General features: G+C 43.9%; 2 protein-coding genes across 3 annotated transcripts in view; both read left to right on the top strand.

Annotated features, from left to right (window-relative positions):
• Positions 1 to 1,252, top strand: part of RDH13 (retinol dehydrogenase 13) — a 28,514-nt gene extending 27,262 nt beyond the window's left edge. The window contains exons 9-12 of one of the 2 annotated variants that reach the window (XR_011071361.1): positions 444 to 581; positions 676 to 718; positions 808 to 845; positions 1,140 to 1,252. The gene's annotated coding sequence lies outside the window, so the exon portion shown is untranslated. Of the gene's footprint in view, positions 1 to 443; positions 582 to 675; positions 719 to 807; positions 846 to 1,050; positions 1,114 to 1,139 lie in introns of those variants that run through there. The other variant, XR_011071360.1, reaches the window with a different exon arrangement.
• Positions 927 to 21,622, top strand: GP6 (glycoprotein VI platelet). The gene is made up of 9 exons (XM_068528042.1): positions 927 to 1,103; positions 7,743 to 7,828; positions 11,385 to 11,420; positions 11,536 to 11,793; positions 15,587 to 15,871; positions 17,989 to 18,042; positions 19,236 to 19,295; positions 20,459 to 20,509; positions 21,388 to 21,622. The coding sequence occupies exons 1-9, from the start codon at positions 988 to 990 to the stop codon at positions 21,606 to 21,608; spliced, it is 1,167 nt and encodes a 388-aa protein (XP_068384143.1). The 5' UTR covers positions 927 to 987; the 3' UTR covers positions 21,609 to 21,622.
• The last annotated feature ends 680 nt before the right edge of the window (positions 21,623 to 22,302 follow it).

The following is a 22,302-nucleotide window of genomic DNA, read 5'->3' as shown; positions in this document are numbered from 1 at the left end:
TGTTTTGGACCTTTGCTGATATCTCCTGACCTTTCTATCTTTACCAAGAGCCATTTTTCACATTATGTACCATTTGTCCTTTCTGTGAGTGGGTCACACAAAACTCCTTCTCACCTCTGAGTTTGCATATGTTGTTCCTTCTTCCTGGAAGGCAGTTCTTCTTGCACTTCAGAGATCTATGTGTTTCTTATCCTTCAGGGATCATCTCCCAAAGAAATCTCTCTTATAATGCAGGGTAGATAGTTTTATCATATAATAAGAGTAACAACTTCTGTGTATTGGTTCACATGTCTAGACTCTGTTATTGGGTAGGTTCACTACAGTTTCCAAAACATCCAATAACTTGCCTCGTATATGGAAGACACACAATAAATATTTATTGAATGGATGAATTAATCCAAGAGGAGATAAATAACAGATCTTTACTGTTTACTAATTCCTAGATCTACCTGAAGTCTACCTAAATCCTCCTGGAGATGAATACCTTCCCACTGTGACTGTGACTTCAGTCATCAGCCTTCTACCTTTCCTCTTCCTCCTTATCTTTCTCCTCTGCCGGTGCTGGTGTCGAGCCAAAAACAGTACGTCCTGGAGGGGGAAGGGTTAACCTGGGAGGAGTGTGGGGAGGGGCTTTGTGGGCCCCCTGCCAGGATTCTGATCACTGACTCTCTGTAGAAGCCACTGAGGATGAGACCAAGAGCCAAGTGAATGATGACAGGTAGGAAAATTTGGAGTCTCCCAATAGAAAATGCTGTGTCTGTCTCATTTCTCAGGCCTACCTTAATGCGTCTCTCTCCTTTCCCTTAGCTCCAGCCCAGACATGGACTTCCAGGAAGAAAATCAACGTAAGAGGAGTGAGAAGTAGGGGTAGCCAGGGTGGGGAAGATAGAAGGCATCCTAGAAGAAGCCGAGAAGGTTGGGGCAAACCTCACTGGGTGTGATGTCACTGCCCTTCCCCGATTTCAGTCATCCGTCTCTGAAATATAGATGGCAGGACTGGATAATCTGAAGGCTCTTCCTGGAAGCCTATCCTCTCCTCTTTTCTGGCAGGTGATGTCTCAGAGGATATCCCGCCTGAGGAGGACAGACAAATGGACATGCATGTGAGTCTATCCTCCTTCCCCTGCTCCCTCCCCCAGGTGTTCTCCCCTCACTTTGGATCTTCATGCTGGCAGGTCCACACAGAGGAAGACCCACCGGAGTCTTCTGAGTCTTCTGCTCAGCTACACCGGGACCCCCTTACAGGGAGCGGGGATTTAGTCCCATCCTGCACCACTGAGGATTCCTCAAAATAGCCCTGTGTGCATGCCACCTTCACCTTGTCCAGAGAGCAGAGCCGGACCTGGCTGTGTGGACTCCAGGGTTCAAGTGCCCCTTAAGGAAAATGGGGCTTCATGAGTTGTCCTACTTATGTACCCACGCCACTCATCATCTTGGAGCCCCTGCAAAGACTCAAGAATAGAGAAGCCTTGTCAACCATAAAGAAGTTCTGGGACGCATCACATATCTCTCAACGGATTCCTGGTGCCTTGTGTATTTACCCACTCATTTGCTTATTTAACAGATGTTCACAGAAGTTGACTCTTTCTTTGGACCTGTGCTGACGATATACATATTAGTAAGATATAGCTTCTGGTCTTTTTTTTTTTCCTTCTATTTTGCATATTGGTTTTTATTTCAAATCAATGTCAAAGAGAACAATTGCAAAGATAGGACAAAAACTCCACTTTACCCTTCACTTGGCATAGCTTCTGGTCTTAAGGAACTCATGGTCTACTGAGAGAGGCAAATCACACGATCTGGCCCTTAGAAAGCAGAGAGGGAGCAGGCATTAGGGGTGAGCTGGGCCACTGAGCAGGAACAATTGTCCAAGCATGTTTAAGGAGAACTCACTGGTACCAAATACAAGGAGAAGCCAAGAAGTAAGAGTTGGGCTTCCCCGGTGGGGCAGTGGTTAAGAATCCTCCTGCCAATGCAGGGGACACGGGTTCGAGCCCTGGTCCGGGAAGATCCCACGTGCCGTGGAGTAACTATGCCCGTGCGTCACAAGTACTGAGCCTGCGCTCTAGAGCCTGTGAGCCGCAACCACTGAGCCCACGTGCCACAACTACTGAAGCGCACGTGCCTAGAGCCTGTGCTCCGCAACAAGAGAAGCCACCGCAATGAGAAGCCCACGCACCGCAAGGAAGGGTAGCCCCCCGACTCGCCACAACTAGAGAAAGCTCGTGTGCAGAAACAAAGACCCAACGCAGCCAAAAATAAATAAATAAATAAAATAAGTAAATTTATTAAAAGAAATAAGAGTCAAACTGGGCAAGGAGGAGGGCCTTTTCTGGCGGTCCAGTGGTTAAGACTTGGTGCTTCCACTGCAGGGGGCACGGGTTGGATCCCTGCTCAGGGAGCTAAGATCCCGCATGCCACGTGACAAAAAAATGGGGCAAGGAGGCAGTTCCTAATGGCGTTTCAGTCTAACGTTCTAGGAGTTTCTGAGAGCTGAAGCCTTCGGAGCAGCAAAAAATGAACAAGGAAATGTTCTTTGTAAAGGAACCAAATTGCAATAATTCAACTACAGAAGGGTTACTCTTGGGGAAGGGAATGATGCAGAGGGTGTTTAGGCCGGGGGTTTATGGTTTTCCGCTAGTTTTGGTGAACTTCCCCCTTTAGTTATGCAATTAAAATAAATAGAACACAAACTTAAAAGCTTTTGCACAGCAAAGGAAAACATAAACAAGACAAAAAGACAACCCTCAGAATGGGAGAAAATATTTGCAAATGAAGCAACTGACAAAGGATTAATCTCCAAAATTTACAAGCAGCTCATGCAGCTCAATATCAAAAAAACAAACAACCCAATCCAAAAATGGGCAGAAGACCTAAATAGACATTCCTCCAAAGAAGATATACAGATTGCCAACAAACACATGAAAGGATGCTCAACATCACTAATCATTAGAGAAATGCAAATCAAAACTACAGTGAGGTATCACCTCACACCAGTCAGAATGGCCATCATCAAAAAATCTACAAACAATAAATGCTGGAGAGGGTGTGGAGAAAAGGGAACCCTCTTGCACTGTTGGTGGGAATGTAAATTGATACAGCCACTATGGAGAACAGTATGGAGGTTCCTTTAAAAACTAAAAATAGAACTACCATACGACCCAGCAATCCCACTACTGGGCATATACCCTGAGAAAACTATAATTCAAAAAGAGTCATGTACCACAATGTTCATTGCAGCTCTATTTACAATAGCCAGGACATGGAAGCAACCTAAGTGTCCATCATCGGATGAATGGATAAAGAAGATGTGGCACATATATACAATGGAATATTACTCAGCCATAAAAAGAAATGAAATGGAGTTATTTGTAGTGAGGTGGATGGACCTAGAGTCTGTCATACAGAGTGAAATAAGTCAGAAAGAGAAAAATACCATATGCTAAAACATATATATGGAATCTAAAAAAAAAAAAAAAAGGTTCTGAAGAACCTAGGGGCAGGACAGGAATAAAGACGCAGACGTAGAGAATGGACTTGAGGACATGGGGAGGGGGAAGGGTAAGCTGGGACAAAGTGAGAGAGTGGCAATGACATATATACACTACCAAATGTAAAATAGATAGCTAGTGGGAAGCAGCTGCATAGCACAGGGAGATCAGCTCGGTGCTTTGTGACCACCTAGAGGGGTGGGATAGGGAGGGTGGGAGGGAGGGAGACACGAGAGGGAGGAGATATGGGAACATATGTATATGTATAGCTGATTCACTCTGTTGTAAAGCAGAAACTAACACACCATTGTAAAGCAATTATATTCCAATAAAGATGTTAAAAAAATAAATAGAACACAATCAAAAAGAGATGTGAATGACAGGAGAGGAATTGGAGTTGGTATTAAAAATAATTCAATAAGTTTTGATGAGAGGAAGTAGAGAAGAAAGTTAATGGTGGGGTCAGTGAAATACAGCCAAGTGGTTTGGAGTGGAGAGTAGAAGAAATAGAGGGGAACTGAGAATGTGTGTTGATTGATGGAAATAGACCCGGGGAGAAAAATAATGTGGACGATGTTGGGGAGTGACACTTGGTGGGAGAGGATAGTAGTAAGAGCTCAAGAGTCTAGAATAGATGGGCTAATTAGGGTTCAAATTCTCTTCTGCACCCACTAGCTGAATGATCGTGTACACATTTAAAAATTATTCTCTTCAATATCCTGTAATAATCCATAATGGAAAAGAACATGAAAAAGAATATATATACGAGGGACTTCCCTGGTGGCGCAGTAGTTTAGAATCCGCCTGCCAGGGCAGGGGACGTAGGTTCGATCCCTGGTCCAGGAAGGTCCCACATGCCGCGGAGCAACTAAGCCTGTGCACCACAACTACTGAGCCTGCGCTCCAGAGCCCGAGAGCCCCAACTGCTGAGCCCGAGCACCACAACTACCGAAGCCCGTGCGCCTAGAGCCCGTGCTCCGCAACAAGAGAAGCCACCGCAGTGAGAAACACACGCACCGCAACGAAGAGTAGCCCCCGCTCGCCGCAACTAGAGAGAGCGTGCGCGCAGCAACGAAGACCCAACGCAGCCAAAAATAAATAAATTAATATATAAAAAAAAGAATGTATATATGTATAACTGAGTCATTTTGCTGTATACCAGAAACACATCTTCAATCAACTATACTTCCCTTAAAAATTAATAAAAAGATAAAAATTTAAAAATATAAGACAAGGGACACCAAAGATTGCCAACAAGTTGCTAGAAGCTAGGAGGGAGGCACGCACCAAGTCTCCCCCACTCTGCCCTGACCTCCACGCCGCAGTTCTCAGGAGGAAATCTGCCAGTATCTTGACCTCAGACTTCTACATTCCAGAACCATGACACAAATTTCTATTGTTTAAGCAACCCAGTTTGTGATACTTTGTTACGGCAGCCCTAGCAAGCTAATATACCATCGGACTGGCAAAGATTAGAAGGCTGGGTAATCCCACATTTTTTTAAACTTTTTATTTTATATTGGAGTACAGTTGATTAACAACGTTGTGTTAGTTTCAGGCGTACAGCAAAGTGATTCAGTTACACATAGACATGCATCTGTTCTTTTTCAAATTCTTTTCCCATTTAGGTTGTTAACAGAGTCAGTGTGCAGAGTTCCCTGTGCGGTACACTAGGTCCTTGTTGGTTATCCATTTTAAATAAAGCAGTGTGTACCTGTCAGTCCCAAACTGGGTAACCCCACATGCTGGGGGTATTGGGGAGGTATGGGGATCCTCTTGCACTGTTGGGGGGGAAGAAACTGGTGCAGCGAATGCAGAGTTCAGTTTGGCAGTAAGTAAATGAAAGATACGCTTAAGAGCTGGCATTTGCTGTCGGGTGCATATTTTAAGGACATTTCACATATGTCCGCAGAGGCACATGTAGAATGATATTTAGCTCAGAATTGTTTATCTTGGAGATATTTGGATATGATGTGGCTGCCTGTTACTGGGACAGTGGAGGGATAAATGTGTTGGAAGCAAATCAATATTCTACAGATCTGTGAACGGACTGTGAAATCTCTTTGGGCAATGGAAAGACGAATGACTTCCACAGCATTGCACAATTTACAATACAGTATACGTTTTGCACGGTACGAAATCACGTTTTGCAGAAATGAACTAATTCACATGAGATATTGTAGAGTTGTCCCTTGGAGATGGAGAAAAGGAATGAGAACTAAAGGGCATACATAGAGCAAACAAGGGAGAGACTCTGCCTAGATCCATGTGAACATGTGCTAGACCAGAGGAAAATGATTTATTTGGCTCCCAGCACCCAAGCTTCATCTAGAAAAGCACATTTTCTTCTAAGCTCAAGTTCTCTCACCAGAGTGGGACTAAAACAGAACCCGTTTTTCAAGCTTGCGTGAGGATCAAATGAGGGAATGCTTGAAAAGTGAGCAGTATTATAAAGAGATATTTGTGCATCCAAGTTTATCTTGCCCTCTAAGTCCCTGAATGATGGAACCCAACGGTTCTCAACTGGGGGTGATTTTGCTTCCCCCAGGGGACATCCGGCAATGTCTGGAGACGTTTTTGGTTGTCACAACTGGAGGGGGCATAGTGCTAGTGACGTCTAGTGGATGGAGACCAGGAAGGCTAACGGACAGACCTCCCCTACTCCAGCAGAGTCACCTGGTGCAAATGAACTCATTTACAAAACGGAAATAGACTCACAGACAGAGAAAACAAACTTATGGTTACCAGAGGGGGTAGCGGGTGGTGGTGGGGAGATAAATTAAGAGTTTGGGATTAATAGATACACACTACTTATATATAAAGTAGGTAAACAGCAAGGATCTACTGTATAGCACAGGGAACTATACTCAATATCTTGTAATAACCTATAAGGGAAAAGAATCTGAAAAAGAATATACATACCTACATATATATATATACATACATGTATTTATACATGTAAGAATACACATACATGTATATGTATGTATAACAATTGCTGTGTGTACAAGTGAAACTAATACAACATTGTAAATTAACTATCCTTCAACTAACAGAAATAAAAGATAATTAAAAGGAAAAGAATCACCTGCTAAAGTTGGGCCATCCTGATCTGACCCCTATAATCTCTTCAGTCTTAGCTTTCTGCTCACTTAAGGCCAGCTACACCAGTCATTTTCTGGTTACATGAAAATGCGAAGCTCTTTATTTCATCAAGACTTTAGGGCAGGCTGAATGTGCTGCCTTTCCTCTATGAATATTTCTTACCATCAGGCATAACCTCAAACATCACCACTCCAAAGAGAAGTTCCCTGAAACCATTCTATTACAGAGATCTGTCAGATAGTACTACTCTGTGTCAGCACCTTGTTCAAAACACTTATCAAAGTTTCCATGCATTTTACCCCGGTAGAGATCTAAAATGGTGCAATAACTTCCCATTCTCCCTTCCCGCAGCCCCTAATAACTTCCAAAGTACTTTCTGTCTCTATGAATTTGCCTATTCTGGATATTTCATATAAACGGAATCATATAATGTGTGGTCTTTTGGGTCTGGATTATTGCACTTAGCCTAATGACTTCAAGGTTCATCCAGGTCGTAGCCTGTGTCAGAATTTCATTCCTTTTAAAGGCTGAACAATATTCCACTGTGGTATGTATACACCACAGTTTATTTATCCTTCCATCAGCGGACATTTGAGTTGTTTCCATGTTTTGGCGATTGTGAATAATGCTGCTGTGAACACGGGTATACAAATATCTGTTCAAGTTCCTGCTGTCGATTCTTTTGGGTATATACCCAGAAGTGGAGTTGCTGAATCATTCACTGCTTCACGTTTTGAGGAAATGTTTTCCACAGCGGAGGCACCATTTTATACACCTACCATCAAAGCATGAGGACTCCAGCTTCTCCATTTCCTCACCAACATTTGTTAATATCTGTCTTTTTGATGGAGCCATCCTCGTGGGTGTGAAGTGATATCTCATTGTGGTTTTGACTTGCATGTCCCTAATGAATGCCAGGGAGCTTCTGGGAGTATCAGAACGCAGATGATGCCTCACTAGGCAGACCTGCTGGGACACTGGGCTGGTGACGGGAGATAAGCCAGGCTCCTTGGGGCTTGTGTGCAAAGTCATTCTACTGAGGGGACGCCTCCGGCTTGATGAGTCTCAATTAGGAGAAGCCAGGCTGATGGGGGAAGGGAGGAGAGCATTCTTTATTCCCATCACATTCCTGTATCTCTGCTCCAGCCCGCACGCAGGGCTTCCCTCCTGGGCTATACAGCTCAGGACAGGCCGAGGAACCATGTCTGCATCCATGGCTGCCTTCTGTCTTGGTGAGTCAACCTGCAAAATGCTGAGGGATAGGCAGTGGGCTATGAGACAAAGAATTTTTAAAAAATTGCATCAGTACAAGAGGCAAGAGGAAATTTTCAGGGCAGGAGGTGACCAAGGGTCACCTCATTTATTTGTTGGGTGGGAAAACTGGGACCCCAGGGAGATGGTGTTTGTCTGAATTACTCTAGTGTATTCATGGCTGAGTCAAAAAATAAATACAGGTCTCCCAGTGTTGGCTGCAACGTTCCCACTACTCCATGCTGGTTTAATTTTAATTAATTAATTAATTAATTAATTAAAATATAGTTGATTCACAACGTGGTGTTAGTTTCAGGTGTACAGCACAGTGACTCAGATATATACATATATATGTTCTTTTTCAGATTCTGTTTCTTATAGGTTATTACAAAATATTGAGTATAGTTCCCTGTGCTATAGAGTAGGTCCTTGTTGTGTGGGGTTTTTTTTATTAAACTGTTATTAGATTCTTTATAAAAGTTTATGCTTCTTTTTACAAGTTGTAAGAGGACACATAAAACAACAATAAATTCTGTTCTAAGCCCCCCTTAACTCACCAACAGTAACCAATACTAGTTTATCCTTCTACATTTATCTTAATTTTTTAGTACAAATGTGTACACATACGTAGAGTTTTTTCCTATAAAAATAAGAACATATGGTACACATTATTCTGCAGCTTACTTTTTGACACATAGCAGTAGACATGTATAGTTCTTAATTTATTCTTTTAAATAGCTGAATATTATTCAACAGTATTTAAACATTTCCTTGGCTCTTCGCTTTTTTTTGTTGTTGTTAATTTTTATTGGAGTATAGTTGATTTACAATGTTGTGTTAGTTTCAGGCGTACAGCAAAGTGAATCAGCCATACATATAAATATATCTACCTTTTTTTAGGTTGTTTTCACATACAGGCCATTACAGAGTATTGAGGAGAGTTCCCTGTGCTATACAGTTGGTCCTTGTTGTGTTTTAATTTTTAATTTTGTTTAATGTGGATTTGGTATCAGGGCTAGATTATAGATTTAGCTTGTCAGTATCCCTCATGGTACTGGTGCAAACAGTTCTGCCATTTGTGACAATGTGGCCGGACCTTGAGGGTACTATGCTGAGTGATATAATCCAGAGAGAGAAAAACAAATACTGCAGGATCTTACTTATACGTGGAATCTCAAAAACCCACAAAAGCAGAGAGTAGATTGGTAGATGCCAGGGGCTGGGGCATGGGGGTGGGGGAAATGGGGAGGTAGATGTTGGTCAAAGGGTACAAACTTCCAGTTATAAGATGAAGAACTTCTGGGGATCCAAATTATAGAATGATGATCATAGCTAATAATACTGTAGCATATACTTGAAACTTGCTAAGAGAGTACATTTAAATTTCTCACCAAAAAAAAAAAAAAAAAGATAATTACGTGAGGTGATGGATGTGTTAATTAGCTTGATTGTGGTAATTATTTCACAAGTCATCATGCTGTAAACCTTAGATATATAAGATTTCTATTTGTCAATTAACCTCAATAAGGCTGGAGTAAGAGTCCCCCTTAACAGGACTGGGCGTGGGCTCAGATGCGTTTTTACTGCCTTCTCCTTATCAAGCTTTATTCTGGGCACGTGTGTGCATTATTTCCTTATTTCTTCAAAAGAACTTTATCGCTAAAAGGACAGAAGCTCCAAGCGGCTAAGAAGGAAGGAAACAGTTGGTGTTAATTGGGGATAAGAGTGTATACCATAAACACAAACTGTCTCTCATTCACTTATTCATTTATTCATTCTTTAAAGACACTCATGTAGCACTTACAGTTACATTATTCTATGTTTTTAAACAGACACTTACTCATTTAATCCCCATAACAGCCTGATGAAGTAGGACCTACTATTATTCCCATTTTACAGGTGAGAAAACTGAGGCCCGGAAGGATGAAGTAACTTGTTTAAGGTCGCACAGCTATGGCTCGAATACAAACTAAGGAATGTTTGCACCAAATCCACATTCTTTACCACGAAAATATGCTGCTAGTGTTTGAATCTACCTGATCGTGGACCTCATGGGAACTACTATGCAATATATGCTGTATATTATTTGTTGTTTACCTGAAATTCAAATTTCACTGGGAGTCCCATGTTTTTATTTGCTAAGTCTGGCAACCGTAGTGAGACTTAAACTGATAATGCTACTAACTCAGCAAAACGGTTAAAAAAAAAAAAAAAGAGTCTTAGCTTGAGAGAAAAAGGGCAGTTGTTCAACCTAGAGAAGAATTAGTTCAGATAGAAGAGAAAACGGGGGGAAGGCACCTCAAAGGGAAAAAGTGGAATTTATAGATTATGCAGTTTGATAGATGTGTAAAGTTACATGGAAAGGCTATTGAAAATTGTGGAAAGAATTAGATATATGTTCAAGGAACACTATGTGGATGGAAATAAACCATACAATTTTTGATCCTAGGGAAAATAAATAGAAAAAAAGTATATAGGTGCATTATAATGCTCAGGTGTGAATAATATTTGCACAGTCATAATAATGACTTAACCCCAAAGCACAAAATAGGGAGAATGTTGATTTAACCCAAAAGCATGAAATAGGGAGAAATCCAGTATTAATGCACCCTGAGAGCTCTTGACTTATGATTTAATGCAAGACACCACATCATGATCTAATATATGGCATGGTGATTATAGCTGATAATACTGTAATATATACTTGAAAGTTGCTAAGAGACTAGATCTTCAATGTTCTCACCACTGACAAGAAATAGCAACTATGTGTCCAGATAGAGGTGTCAGCTAGTACTATGGTGGTAACCATCCTGGGACAGAAAAATGTATCAAATCAACACTGTTACACGTACACCATGTTATATGTCAATTACATCTCTATGAAACTGGAAAAAAGTGAGACCCCCTTCTGGCACACAGCTCCCTTCTCTTTCCAGCTGCGTGAATGGGGAAGTATACTGCAGGGAGCTGGGGGTGCGGCAAGGAGTCCCTGTTCAGCTTTTTAAAAATTGTGGTAAAATAATACACTTCACATAAAATTTACCACTAATGACATGTAGTCCACTCACAATGTTGTGCAACCAACACGTCTATCTAGTTCCAAGGCCTTTTCACCACTCCAAAAGGAAATCTCATACCCGTTACAATCACTCCCCAATCCCCCCCCCCGTACCCGCCACCCCCCCTCCTCCCCCCCCCCCACCCCGCCCCGCTCCCCATCTACTGTCTCTGGACAGATTGATCCATTCTGGATGTTTCATACAAATGGAATCATACAATCATGGCCTTTTATGGCTGGCTTCTTTCACTTCAATTACATGCATGTGTATCTTTGAAACAAAATTACTACAAAAGAAAGCGAATACCTGAAACTAACACGTTGTTAATCAACTATACCCCCAACATAAAATAAAAATTAAAAAAATAAAGAAAAAAAGAAAGCCAATGCATGCAAGTTTCTCATCCCGGTGCCCAGTACGCAGGAAGTGTGGATTCATGCTGAGGTCCTGGTGATTGACCCTTTGCTTCTCTCCTCAGGGCTGTGTCTGGGGCAGGTGATACAGGCTCAGAAAGGTGAGTGCAGATCCCTCTTCTGGGTTCAGCCAGCGAGAGGGCAGGAGGGGGTGGGAGAGCCCAGGAGGAGGCTCTGTTGGAAACTGACCTCTGCTAGGCTCTGCTTCCCTTCCAGGCCCACTGCCCAAGCCCTCCCTCCAGGCCCGGCCCAGCTCCCTTGTGCCCCTGGGGAAGCCGGTGACCATCAGCTGCCAGGGCCCTCCAGGCGCGGACTTGTACCGCCTGGAGGAACTGATATCCCGGAAGTATTTGGACCAGGCGGAGCTCTCCATCTCGGCCATGGAACAACGCTTCGTCGGACGCTACCGCTGCTCCTATCAGAGCGGGACCAGCTGGTCTCCCCCCAGCAACCAGCTGGAGCTGGTTGCTACTGGTAACTGGGCGTGGGGTGTGGCTGGACTTGTAGCCGCAGGGCTGCGTGGTCCTCAGTTCTGGGCTCAGAGAGGGTGACAGTGGGGGTTAAGATGACCGTAAATCCAAAGTCCCAGAGGCGCTGGAATTAGGGTGGGGCAAGCGAGGCATTGGCTTTAAGTGCTAAATTTAGGTGCCAAAAAACTCAGTAATCAACATAAGTAATACGTTAATGCAATATCTTTAAAAAACCAAACAAACCCAAATCAATGCAAAATCATCCACGATGTACACAATTTTAAGTAAAGACAAATTCCAGGAATGCCATTCCAAGCCACATCCAAACCTGACACAAGAGGACAAATGCGTACCCCTCTAGCCACATTTATGCATTGAAAAAAAAAAATTATTTCTTTATTGGCTGCCCTGTGTGGCGTGCGGGAGCTTAGTTCCCTGACTAGGGCTCGAACCCGTGTCCCCTGCATTGGCAGGCAGATTCTCAACCACTGCGCCACCAGGGAAGTCCCCTATGCCTTTTTATTTTTATTTTTTGATGGAATAAAATGTTCTCAGCTTATCCTTTTCTAGCTAATGCTTTTTTTTTTTAATTTTTACTTATTTATTTATTTTTGGCTGCGTTGCGTCTTCGTTGCTGCGTGTGGGCTTTCTCTAGTTGCGGCGAGCGGGGGCTACTCTTCCTTGCGGTGCGCGGGCTTCTCATTGCGGTGGCTTCTCCTGTTGTGGAGCACGGGCTCTAGGCACGTGGGCTTCAGTAGTTGTGGCACGTGGGCTCAGTAGTTGTGGCTCACGGGCTCTAGAGCGCAGGCTCAGTAGTTGTGGCGCACAGGCTTAGTTGCTCCGCAGCATGTGGGATCTTCCCGGACCAGGGCTCGAACCCGTGACCCTGCATTGGCAGGCGGATTCTTAACCACTGTGCCACCAGGGAAGCCCACTAATGCGCTTTTAAATGATTATTTTCTGAAGTGGCTTCAAAAAATATTGAGTTTGCTTCCATGAAAGCCAGGAGAGTAAAATGATAATGAATTCTGTTTATTTTTTGTATAAATAAAATATTTAAACTTAAAATAATGTTGTGAGTTTTAGTAATCAACTTTTAAACTTTTCAAGATTTTTTCAGCTATGTTCATAGCGTGGAAAAAATGAACCATAAAAAGCCATAAAAGCGTTTTGAGCCTTTTGCCTCCAATTATCAGGCAACTTTCAGTGTTGTGTACTGCGTGCCAGGCGTGGGTTGGGATGCTCTGTGATGATAATAATATCAAGTTATACAGCAGGGTAGGTTCATGTTTCAGACTTCAGCATGGCTCCCCTGGGCACAGTTGGATTCTGTCTTTGTTTAAAATCTTGATATTTTGTTCCCTGTAAATGTGTTTGCATTCATTTTTACTTAAAAATTTGCATTAAAATTATATTTATCTTGATTACTGAAGGTTTTGGTTTTTTTTCATCCGAAGAGAGTGCCTAGCTTGCCTCACCCTAACTCCTGACTACCTGAGGTACAGTGGTCCACCAGTGTGCCTTGGGGGCTGACTCAAATACTCTTTTTTAAATTTTATTTTTTATCTTTAAAAGAAGATAGCTTATTTATTTGTTTATTTATTGGCCTCACCACGCAGCATGGGGGATCTTAGCTCCCCCACCAGGGATCGAACCCGTGCCCCCCCGCAGTGGAAGCTCAGAGTCTTAACCACTGCACTGCCAGGGAAGTCCCCCATCAAATACTATCTTCTCATTAAGTATTTCCCTCACCACCCTACTTAAAATTCCATCTCGATTTAAAATGGCATTCATCATTACCTGGTATGCCACACATTTACTTATCTATTTTTTTCTTAATTTATTTTAATTTATTTATTTTTGGCTGTGTTGGGTCTATCGTTGCTGCGCACGGGCTCTCTAGTTGCCGTGAGCAGGGTCTACTCTTCGTTGCGGTGCCTGGGCTTTTCACTGCGTTGGCTTCTCTTGTGGCGGAGCACGGGCTCTAGGCGCATGGCCTTCAGTAGTTGTGGCTCGTGGGCTCAGTAGTTGTGGCTCGCGGGCTCTAGAGCGCAGGCTCAGTAGTTGTGGTGCAGAGGCTTAGTTGCTCCGTGGCATGTGGGATCTTCCCGGACCAGGGCTGGAACCCATGTCTCCTGCATTGGCAGGCAGATTCTTAACCACTGCGCCACCAGGGAAGCCCTACTTATCTATTAGTTATAGGCTATTCTTTCTTCCTGATGGGATTTTTATTTCTAGAGACTAATACATAATAGTTGCTCAGAGGAAAAAATTGCTGAATGAATAAATGAGCCATAGTTAACAGGCAACTTTGGCTGTTGTGAGTATGGCTTTCCAGGCGTGACTTGTGATGCTCTATGATGATAATAATAATATCAAATTACATAGTAGGATAGGTTCACCTTTAGGAGCAGACAGCCTGGAGCCAACCTCCGTGATTGCAAACTTCAGCTCTGCCACTTACTATCTTGTGACCTCGGACAAGTGATTCAGCATTGTGTATTTTAGTTTCATGTATAAACTGGGAATATTTATAGGGATGAATGCATAGGTCTTTGTGAGGATTCAGTGAACTGATATATGGCATGGTCTTGGAACAGCACCTGGAATCTGGCACTCTAATATGTTTACAATATAACTATTGTATACTGTAATACAAGCTTACCGTGTAATTATCAGGTTAAGCTAGTTTGTTACTACCATTATATTTTGGATGCTTGCTATGCATTCCGTATTCTGTTAAGTGCTTAATACATATTGTCTCATCCAATCATTCCCGTTTTATAGTAGAGGACACGGAGGCACAGATATAGGGGGAGATTTGTCCAGCCCCTAACCTGCAAAACCAGGATTTGAGCCTGGGTACTGTGATGTCACTTCTGTCATGCTCCCTTAACCACTTTGTGAGCTGGTGGTGGGAAGAGTAGCTTCTCTAGGCCGGATACAGCTGGAAAGTTCCCTAGCCTGTAAAGAGGTGGGGGAACCTTCCCATCCCCACAGCTGAGACACTGGCCACCATCTTTATTTATTTATTTATTTTCAGTTTTAATATTTTTTAAATTGCAGTATAGTTGGTTTACAATGTTGTATTAATTTCTGCTGTACAGCAAAGTGATTCAGTTTTATATATATATATATATATTTATACACATTCTTTTTTTTTAAATATTCTTTTCCATTATGGTTTATCATAGGATATTGAATACAGTTCCCTGTGCTATACAGTAGGACCTTGTTGTTTATCCGTTCTGTATAGAAAAGCTTACACCTGCTAACCCCAGCCTCCTACTCCATCCCTCCCCTAGCCCCCTCCCCCTTGGCAACCACCAGTCTGTTCTCTATGTCTGTGAGTCTGTTTTTGTTTCATAGATATGTTCATTTGTGTCATATTTTAGATTCCACGTATAAGTGATATCATATGGTATTTGTCTTTCTCTTTCTGACTTACTTGACTTATTATGATAATCTCTAGTTGCATCCAGGTTGCTGCAAATGGCATTATTTCATCCCTTTTTATGGCTGAGTAGTACTCCATTGTATATATGTACCACGTCTTCTTTATCCATTCATCTGTTGATGGACATTTAGGTTGTTTCCATGCTTTGGCTATTGTGAATAATGCTGCTATGAACATAGGGGTGCATGTATCTTTTTGAATTAGAGTTTTGTCCGGATATATGCCCAGGCGTGGGATTGCAGGATCATATGGTAATTCTATTTTTAGTTTTCTAAGGAACCTCCGTACTGTTTTCCACAGGGGCCACCATCTTTAATACCAGAGTTTTCTTCTCTCCCAGGAGTTTTCACCAAGCCCTCGCTCTCAGCCCAGCCCAGCACGGCAGTGGCCCCAGGAGTGGACGTAACTCTACGGTGTCAGAGCCAGTATAGTTTTGACCAATTTGCTCTGTACAAGGAGGGGGACACTGGGCCCTTCGAGACACCTGAAAGGTGGTACCAGGCTGATTTTCCCATCACCACGGTGACTGCTGCCCACAGCGGGACCTACCGATGCTACAGCTTTTCCAGCAGATCTCCATACCTGTGGTCGGCCCCCAGCGACCCCCTGGAGCTCGTGGTCACAGGTTAGGGGTGCAGACCAAACCTTTTCCCCCAGCCTTCACAGGCCCTGGTGGAAGCTCCAAGGGGAGGGAGCAATAGGCATGAAGAAAGTGGGAGGGCAGGAGAAGACAGAGGCTTTGGAGGGTGTATGAGTGTCTGAGTGCTGCTGGAACAAATCACCGTGAATTCACTGGTTTAAAATATCACAAATTTATTACCTTACGGTTCTGGAGGTCAGAAGTCAAAAAGGGGTCCTGCGGGGATAAAACAAAGGTGTCAGCCAGCCTTCTTTCTGGAGGCTCAAGGGGAGGTTTCTGGTGCCTTTTCCAGCTTCTAGAGGTGCCTACATCTCTTGGCTTCCATGGTCCATTGCTTCATCATCAAAGTCAGCATCATAGCGTCTTCTAATCTATCTCTGACTCTTCCTCCTTCCTGCCTCTCTTACGCTTTTAAGGACCCTTGTGATTGGACCCACCCAGGTAGTCCAGGGTAATCTCCCCAGCCCAAGATTTTAAAAAATTTTTATTGAAGTATAGTTGATTTACAATGTTGTGTGAGTTTCAGGTGTACGGCGAAGTGAATCAGTTATACATATACATATATGCAGTCTTTGCATTTATTTTATTTTTACTTTTAAAAATTTTATTTATTTATTCTTTCTTTTTTGGCCGCACCGCGTGGCATGCGGGAGCTTTAGTTCCCCGACCAGGGATCAAACCTGTGCCCCCTGCAGTGGAAGCACGGACCCCTGGACCACCAGGGAATTCCCTACTTTATTTTATTAATTAATTAATTAATTTTTAGGCCAGGCCATGCAGCATGTGGGATCTTAGTTCTCCGAGCAGGGATCGAATCTGCACCCCCTGCATTGGGAGTGTGGAGTCTTAACCACTGGACCACCAGGGAAGTCCCTTATTTTTATTTAAAAATTTTTTTTTAAATTTTATATTGGAGTATAGTTGATTAACAATGTTGTGTTAGTTTCAGGTGTATAGCAAAGAGATTCCGTTATACATATACGTATATCCACTCTTTTTAAGATTCTTTTCCCATACATTACAGAGTATTGAGCAGAGTTCCCTGTGCTATACAGTAGGTCCTTATTAGTTGTCTATTTTATACATAGTAGGGTGTATGCATCAATCCCAATCTCCCAATTTATCCCTCCCCCGCTTTCCCCCTGGTAACCATAAGTTTGTGTTCTATATCTGTGGCTCTATTTCTGTTTTGTAAATAAGTTCATTTGTACCCTTTTTTTAAGATTCCAAATATGAACGATATCATGTGATATTTGTCTTTCTCTGTCCGACTTACTTCACTCAGCATGACAATCTCTAGATCCATCCATGTTGCTGCGAATCAGCCCAAGATTCTTAATCATATCTGCAAAGTCCCTTTTGCCATGTAAGGTACCGTAGTCACTGGTTCTGGGGATTAGGATACTGTCATATTTGGGAGGCCATTATTCTGGGTATACACACTAAGAAAAATAAATTTTATTTATTTTTAAAAAATTTTTTGGTCATGCTGTGCAGCTTGCGGGATCTTAGTTCCCCAACCAGGGATTGAACCCACACCCTCAGCAGTGAAAGCACGGAGTCCTAACCTCTGGACCACCAGGGAATTCCCAAGAAAAAGAAATTTTAATACTATGAATAATGCCTTGTGATTTGTCTAGGTAAAAAAAAAAAAAAAAAAAATCCACAAGCAAGCAGCAAGGGTGGTGGGAAAGGAAAGCGGGGCTGTGTTTTATTCCTTAGGCAGTTCCCTTTTCTCCCCACATGGGATGCCTGTCTTTCCCCAGATGTATCCCATAGTTTCTGTCTCCTCATCTGCTTCCCAGGAGGCAAGAGCCCGGTTTGTTCCCAGGGAAGGCAGGTAAGTAAGACAGCAGGTCACAGAGCTCCAGAAGAAAGGAAAGCACTGAGGTTCGAAAAACAGGGAAGGCAGCTACAGGGAGTGTCATTAATCAGCCCCAGAATGTGCTAGGTGTGCCTTTCAAATGCTATTTAACACCCATGACAGTCCAATGATGGAAGCGTCTTTATTTTTATTTTCCAGGTGAGGAAACTGGGTTTGCTCAGGATCCATACCTAACAGAGCACAGAATTCTCTCTCTTTTCTTTTTCTGATTTCTCAGGGACCTCTTTTACCCCCAGCTGGTTGTCCACAGAACCACCTTCCTCTGTAACAGGTAAGTTCCGGAGGATTCACCCTGGTTTCCGTGGTATAAGGCACATGGACCCCCTTTTCTTTCTCCTCTTTGTCTAGATTTCTCAGTTTATTTCATTTGCCTCTTTCACAGATTTGCTTTATTTTAAAAATTCCTTATTTCTGCTTGTAAAGAAGGTATAATAAATGTATAGATATGACGATCCTGTCCCACATCCCCACCTCTCTCCAGCCTTTCGGGGTTGGTTTATGATGTCTAACCTGTAGAAGAATAAGCAGAGTGGCTTGTAAAGTTGTAGATCCCTGGGCTCCAGTTCTGAGTCTCCGATTCCATTGATCAGTGGTTCTGAAACTGTAGTGGGCTTGAGAATCACCTGGAGAGCTTATAAAGGACAGATTCCTAGACCCCTAGCGTTTCTGATTCAGAGGGTCTGGGGTGAGGTCCAATAATTTTCAAGTTCCCAGGGGATGCTACTTTGAGAACCACCGCACTACCTTTCGTGTGAGCCATGGTCTTCCCAAGTTTCATGGCATCTCAGCTGCTTCTGGCGGTACGGATGTCAGCCTGTGTCTTAAGAAATAGTACGCTAGGTCTTCCCCGGTGGCGGAGTGGTTAAGAATCCACCTGCCAATGCAGGGAACGTGGGTTCGAGCCCTGGTCCGGGAAGATCCCGCATGCCGCGGAGCCACTAAGCCCGTGCGCCACAACTACTGAGCCTGCGCTCTAGAGCCCGCGAGCCACAACTACTGAGCCCGCGTGCCACAACTACTGAAGCCCGCGAGCCACAACTACTGAGCCTGCGCTCTAGAGCCCGTGCTCCACAACAAGAGAAGCCACCGCAACGAGAAGCCTGCGCACCGCAACGAAGGGTAGTCCCCGCTCGCCGCAGCTAGAGAAAGCCCGCGCATAGCAACAAAGACCCAGTGCAGCCAAACATAAATAAATAAAATAAATTAAAAAAAAAAAAGAAAGAAATAGTACGCTAGGCTGTGACATCTCAGAATGACACCTGACACCTCATTTCTTATTAAGCCACTCAGAAGTAGAAGGCAGTATAGTTTGGGCTTTTTGAGTTTGTCTTTCCTCTGTGTCTGGGCAGTGTGTGTTAGAGAAATGGGTTCCAGGGAGACTGGATATCTCAGAAGGGGTATGGAGAGTATGGACTTACTGGGCAAACCTGACGTTACCCAATTCCTTATAATCCTCTTGCTTAGAATTCTCAGAAGCCTCCAAGAAACTGAACCAGTCACTCGTGAACGAAGTTTCCGCCGCTGGTGAGTAGCCAGGCGCCCAGAGCTCAGCAGAAAGGAGGAGGATTGGGCTCCCTTCCCTCGTCTCAGGCTGTAGGCTTTTTTTTTTTTTTTTTAATTTTTAAAAATTTTACAATGTTGTGTTTCTACTGTACTGAAAAGTGAATCAGCTATACATATACATATAAGCCCCTCTTTTTTGGATTTCCTTCCCATTTAGGTCACCACAGAGCATTGAGTAGAGTTCCCTGTGCTCTACAGTAGGTTCTCATTAGTTATCTATTTTATACATAGTATCAACAGTGTATATATGTCAATCCCCCTCTCCCAATTCATCCCACCCCCCCCCTTCCCACCTTGGCATCCATACATTTGTTCTCTACGTCTGTGTCAGGCTGTAGGCTTTTAATCTGCTTCTCAAAACCACCTGATTCTTCCCAGGAAAAGTCCTTGGTTTGAAGATGAGGATGGGATGGAGATGGGCTCTGAGCTTGGGGGCAGAAGAGCTTTCTGGGTAATGTGGCTGTTTCCAAGATGGCGGCACCAAGGCTATCATGGGAAGACCATTGCTCATCCCTACACACTGCTCTTCTGACTCGGCTCTGATCCATGTGTGTAATCGTGTTCCCACTGCTTCCAGGCAGAGCCCGTGCTTCAGCCCCACATAGATCATAGTTACCTGGACACAGTACATTTTTCTTATTCCTCCAATCCAATGCAAATATGCTTCCTTTTTGCTGCCATTCTCTTTGCCCTTGGCTTCCCCAGGAAAAAGTCTCCATTTCCCCCAAGACGGAAAACCTTTGACAGATCCCCAGAGGACAGGTTAGATATCGCCACTGCGTCCACACAACTCTAGCTTTTTTTAGGTTCCTGATGCCAGCAGGGTCTTTCTAAGACCCTGATGAGATTCCTCCTCACCCTCTGTTCAAAACCCTTCTGGGTTCCCAGTCGCTCTCAGGACAGATAGGAAAACTGACTCGTACGTGTGACGTCATTTGCCCGAGACCCTGCATCTAATAAGTGATGGGTCTGGGCTTCAAATTGGAACACCCTGACTCTACAGTTCATGCTCTTCTTAGAACCCTGGAATTCCAGCTCCCAAGTGCATGTGTTCAGGATAGCGGTAGAAACGGGGGTAGGAGAGATGGTTCCACCCGTTTACACGTATCCTTTTTGATTCCCAGAAACTTCTAGGAATACCACCATCCTTCCAAAGGAGTCAGACCCTCCAACTGGTGAGCAAGTGTCCTTCTCTGGACCAGCTTCCTTTCCCCGTCCCACGTCTTTACCCAAAGCTGGCTGCTTTCCCTACACAGAAGCTGCAGCTCTGTGATCTTGGGCTCTGGTGTGTAAAGTATGAAGTGGAGGGGGGCTATTAGTGTGTGGCGCTCCGAACTGGGCAGGGATCAGGTGTGAAGGTGACCTTCTAAAAGGTCAGAGAAAGAAAGATAAATTTCATCTCTCTCCCCACCCCTTCTAACGGTCTACAATTAGCCAAATAACCAGGTAGTGTCTGTGTGTGGGGTGAGGCTGAACCAGAGGCCTGTGAGGGGGTGTATGGAAGATACTTAGACAATTGGGCTTATCTAATCCTAACCCTTGGTGAGGAGGAAAGGAACCCTCCAGGAAGGAGATCGGCATCCTAGCTAGCCGGGAGTAATAGAGTCTCAGATGAGGCATACGGCTATGAGAAACCCGATATGTATGTGGGTCCTGGAGATGGGCTTTTTTGTTTGTTTGTTTGTTTGTTTGGCTGCACCGTGCGGCATGTGGGATCTTTCTTTAACACTTGATTATTTACTTATTTATTTTCTTTCTTTCTTTTTTTTTTTTGGTTGCGTCAGGTCTTAGCTGCAGCACTCGGGGTCTTTGTTGAGGCATGCGGGTTCTTTCATTGTGATGCGAGGGCTTCTCTCTAGTTGTGGCGTGCGGGGTTTCTCTCTCTAGTTGTGTCGCTCGGGCTCCAGGGCGTGTGGGCTCTGTAGTTGTGACGCGCGCGGGCTTAGTTGCCCCGCAGCATGTGGGATCTTAGTTCCCTGACTGGGGATCGAACTTGGGCCCCCTGTGGAGATGGGCTTTTTATCATCTGCTCCTGTCTCTCTCGTTCCTCCAGGTCTTGCCTTCCAGTATTACACTAAGAGCAATCTGGTCCGGATATGCCTGGGGGCTGTGATTCTAGTACTTCTGGTGGGGCTTCTGGCAGAAGATTGGCACAGCCGCAAGAAACCCCTGATGCACCGGGCCAGAGTGGGCCACAGGCCGCTCCCACCCCTCCCTCAGACCCAGAAGTCACATAGTTGTCAGGATGGGGGTCGACCAGATGATCATAACTGAGGCTACCATCATTAGAGTCCCAAGGCTTGGTTGTATCTAAGAGATAGGTCATGGGAGTGGGGAGGGGACTTAGTGTGGAGTGTGAGAGTGAAAGGATAGAGCCGACAGCTGTGGAAAAGGAGGGCGGGGGGTGTTCTTCTGGGTGCCCCATCAAGGAGTTGTTGAGTCAGTGTCTATTTGGCTGTATGTCCTAGGACTCTCTTTGTTTGGGATGGAAGGAATCTAGTGGATGCCATAGTCTCCTCACTGATATCTTGCTCATTGTGGACCTTGTGGCACCTTAATTGGGCCATCACACTTACCTCCTTCTTCAACCTTCCCTAATATGAGTTCCAGATTGACTTCTAATATTCCCACCTCTCACAGCTGACCTGTTCTATCCTTTGCACAAAACTCTCCCACGTTTCCCCCGTGCCCACCCCGTGCTTTTTTTTTTTTTCTTAACAGGAGTATAGTTGATGTACAATGTTGTGTTAGTTTCCGGTGTGCAGCAAAGTGAATCAGTTCTGTGCTTTTTTTTTCTGATTATCCCCAAACCTAACCCTTGCTCTAGCCCTATCTTAAGCTGTAGTCTGAAAAATCTCCTTTTGTTTCTCGAGATGTGCCTGGTTCTTTCAGGCTTTGGGGCATTCTGTTCTTTCCCCTTAGAATATAATATAACCAACATGAATATAATTATAACCAACATGCCAGT

This window comes from Eschrichtius robustus, chromosome 19, assembly GCF_028021215.1.
Source record: "Eschrichtius robustus isolate mEscRob2 chromosome 19, mEscRob2.pri, whole genome shotgun sequence".
Taxonomy (NCBI): Eukaryota; Metazoa; Chordata; class Mammalia; order Artiodactyla; family Eschrichtiidae; genus Eschrichtius; species Eschrichtius robustus.
This window is presented reverse-complemented; position numbering and strand designations above follow the sequence as displayed.

Bases quoted from the DNA above. Each gene is read 5' to 3' on its own strand.
- GP6 (XM_068528042.1), top strand. From the start codon at position 988: ATGGCAGGACTGGATAATCTGAAGGCTCTTCCTGGAAGCCTATCCTCT. The intron at 15,872-17,988 runs GTTAGGGGTGCA...CTGATTTCTCAG, and splicing joins CCTGGAGCTCGTGGTCACAG to GGACCTCTTTTACCCCCAGC. The intron at 19,296-20,458 runs GTGAGTAGCCAG...TTTGATTCCCAG, and splicing joins GAACGAAGTTTCCGCCGCTG to AAACTTCTAGGAATACCACC.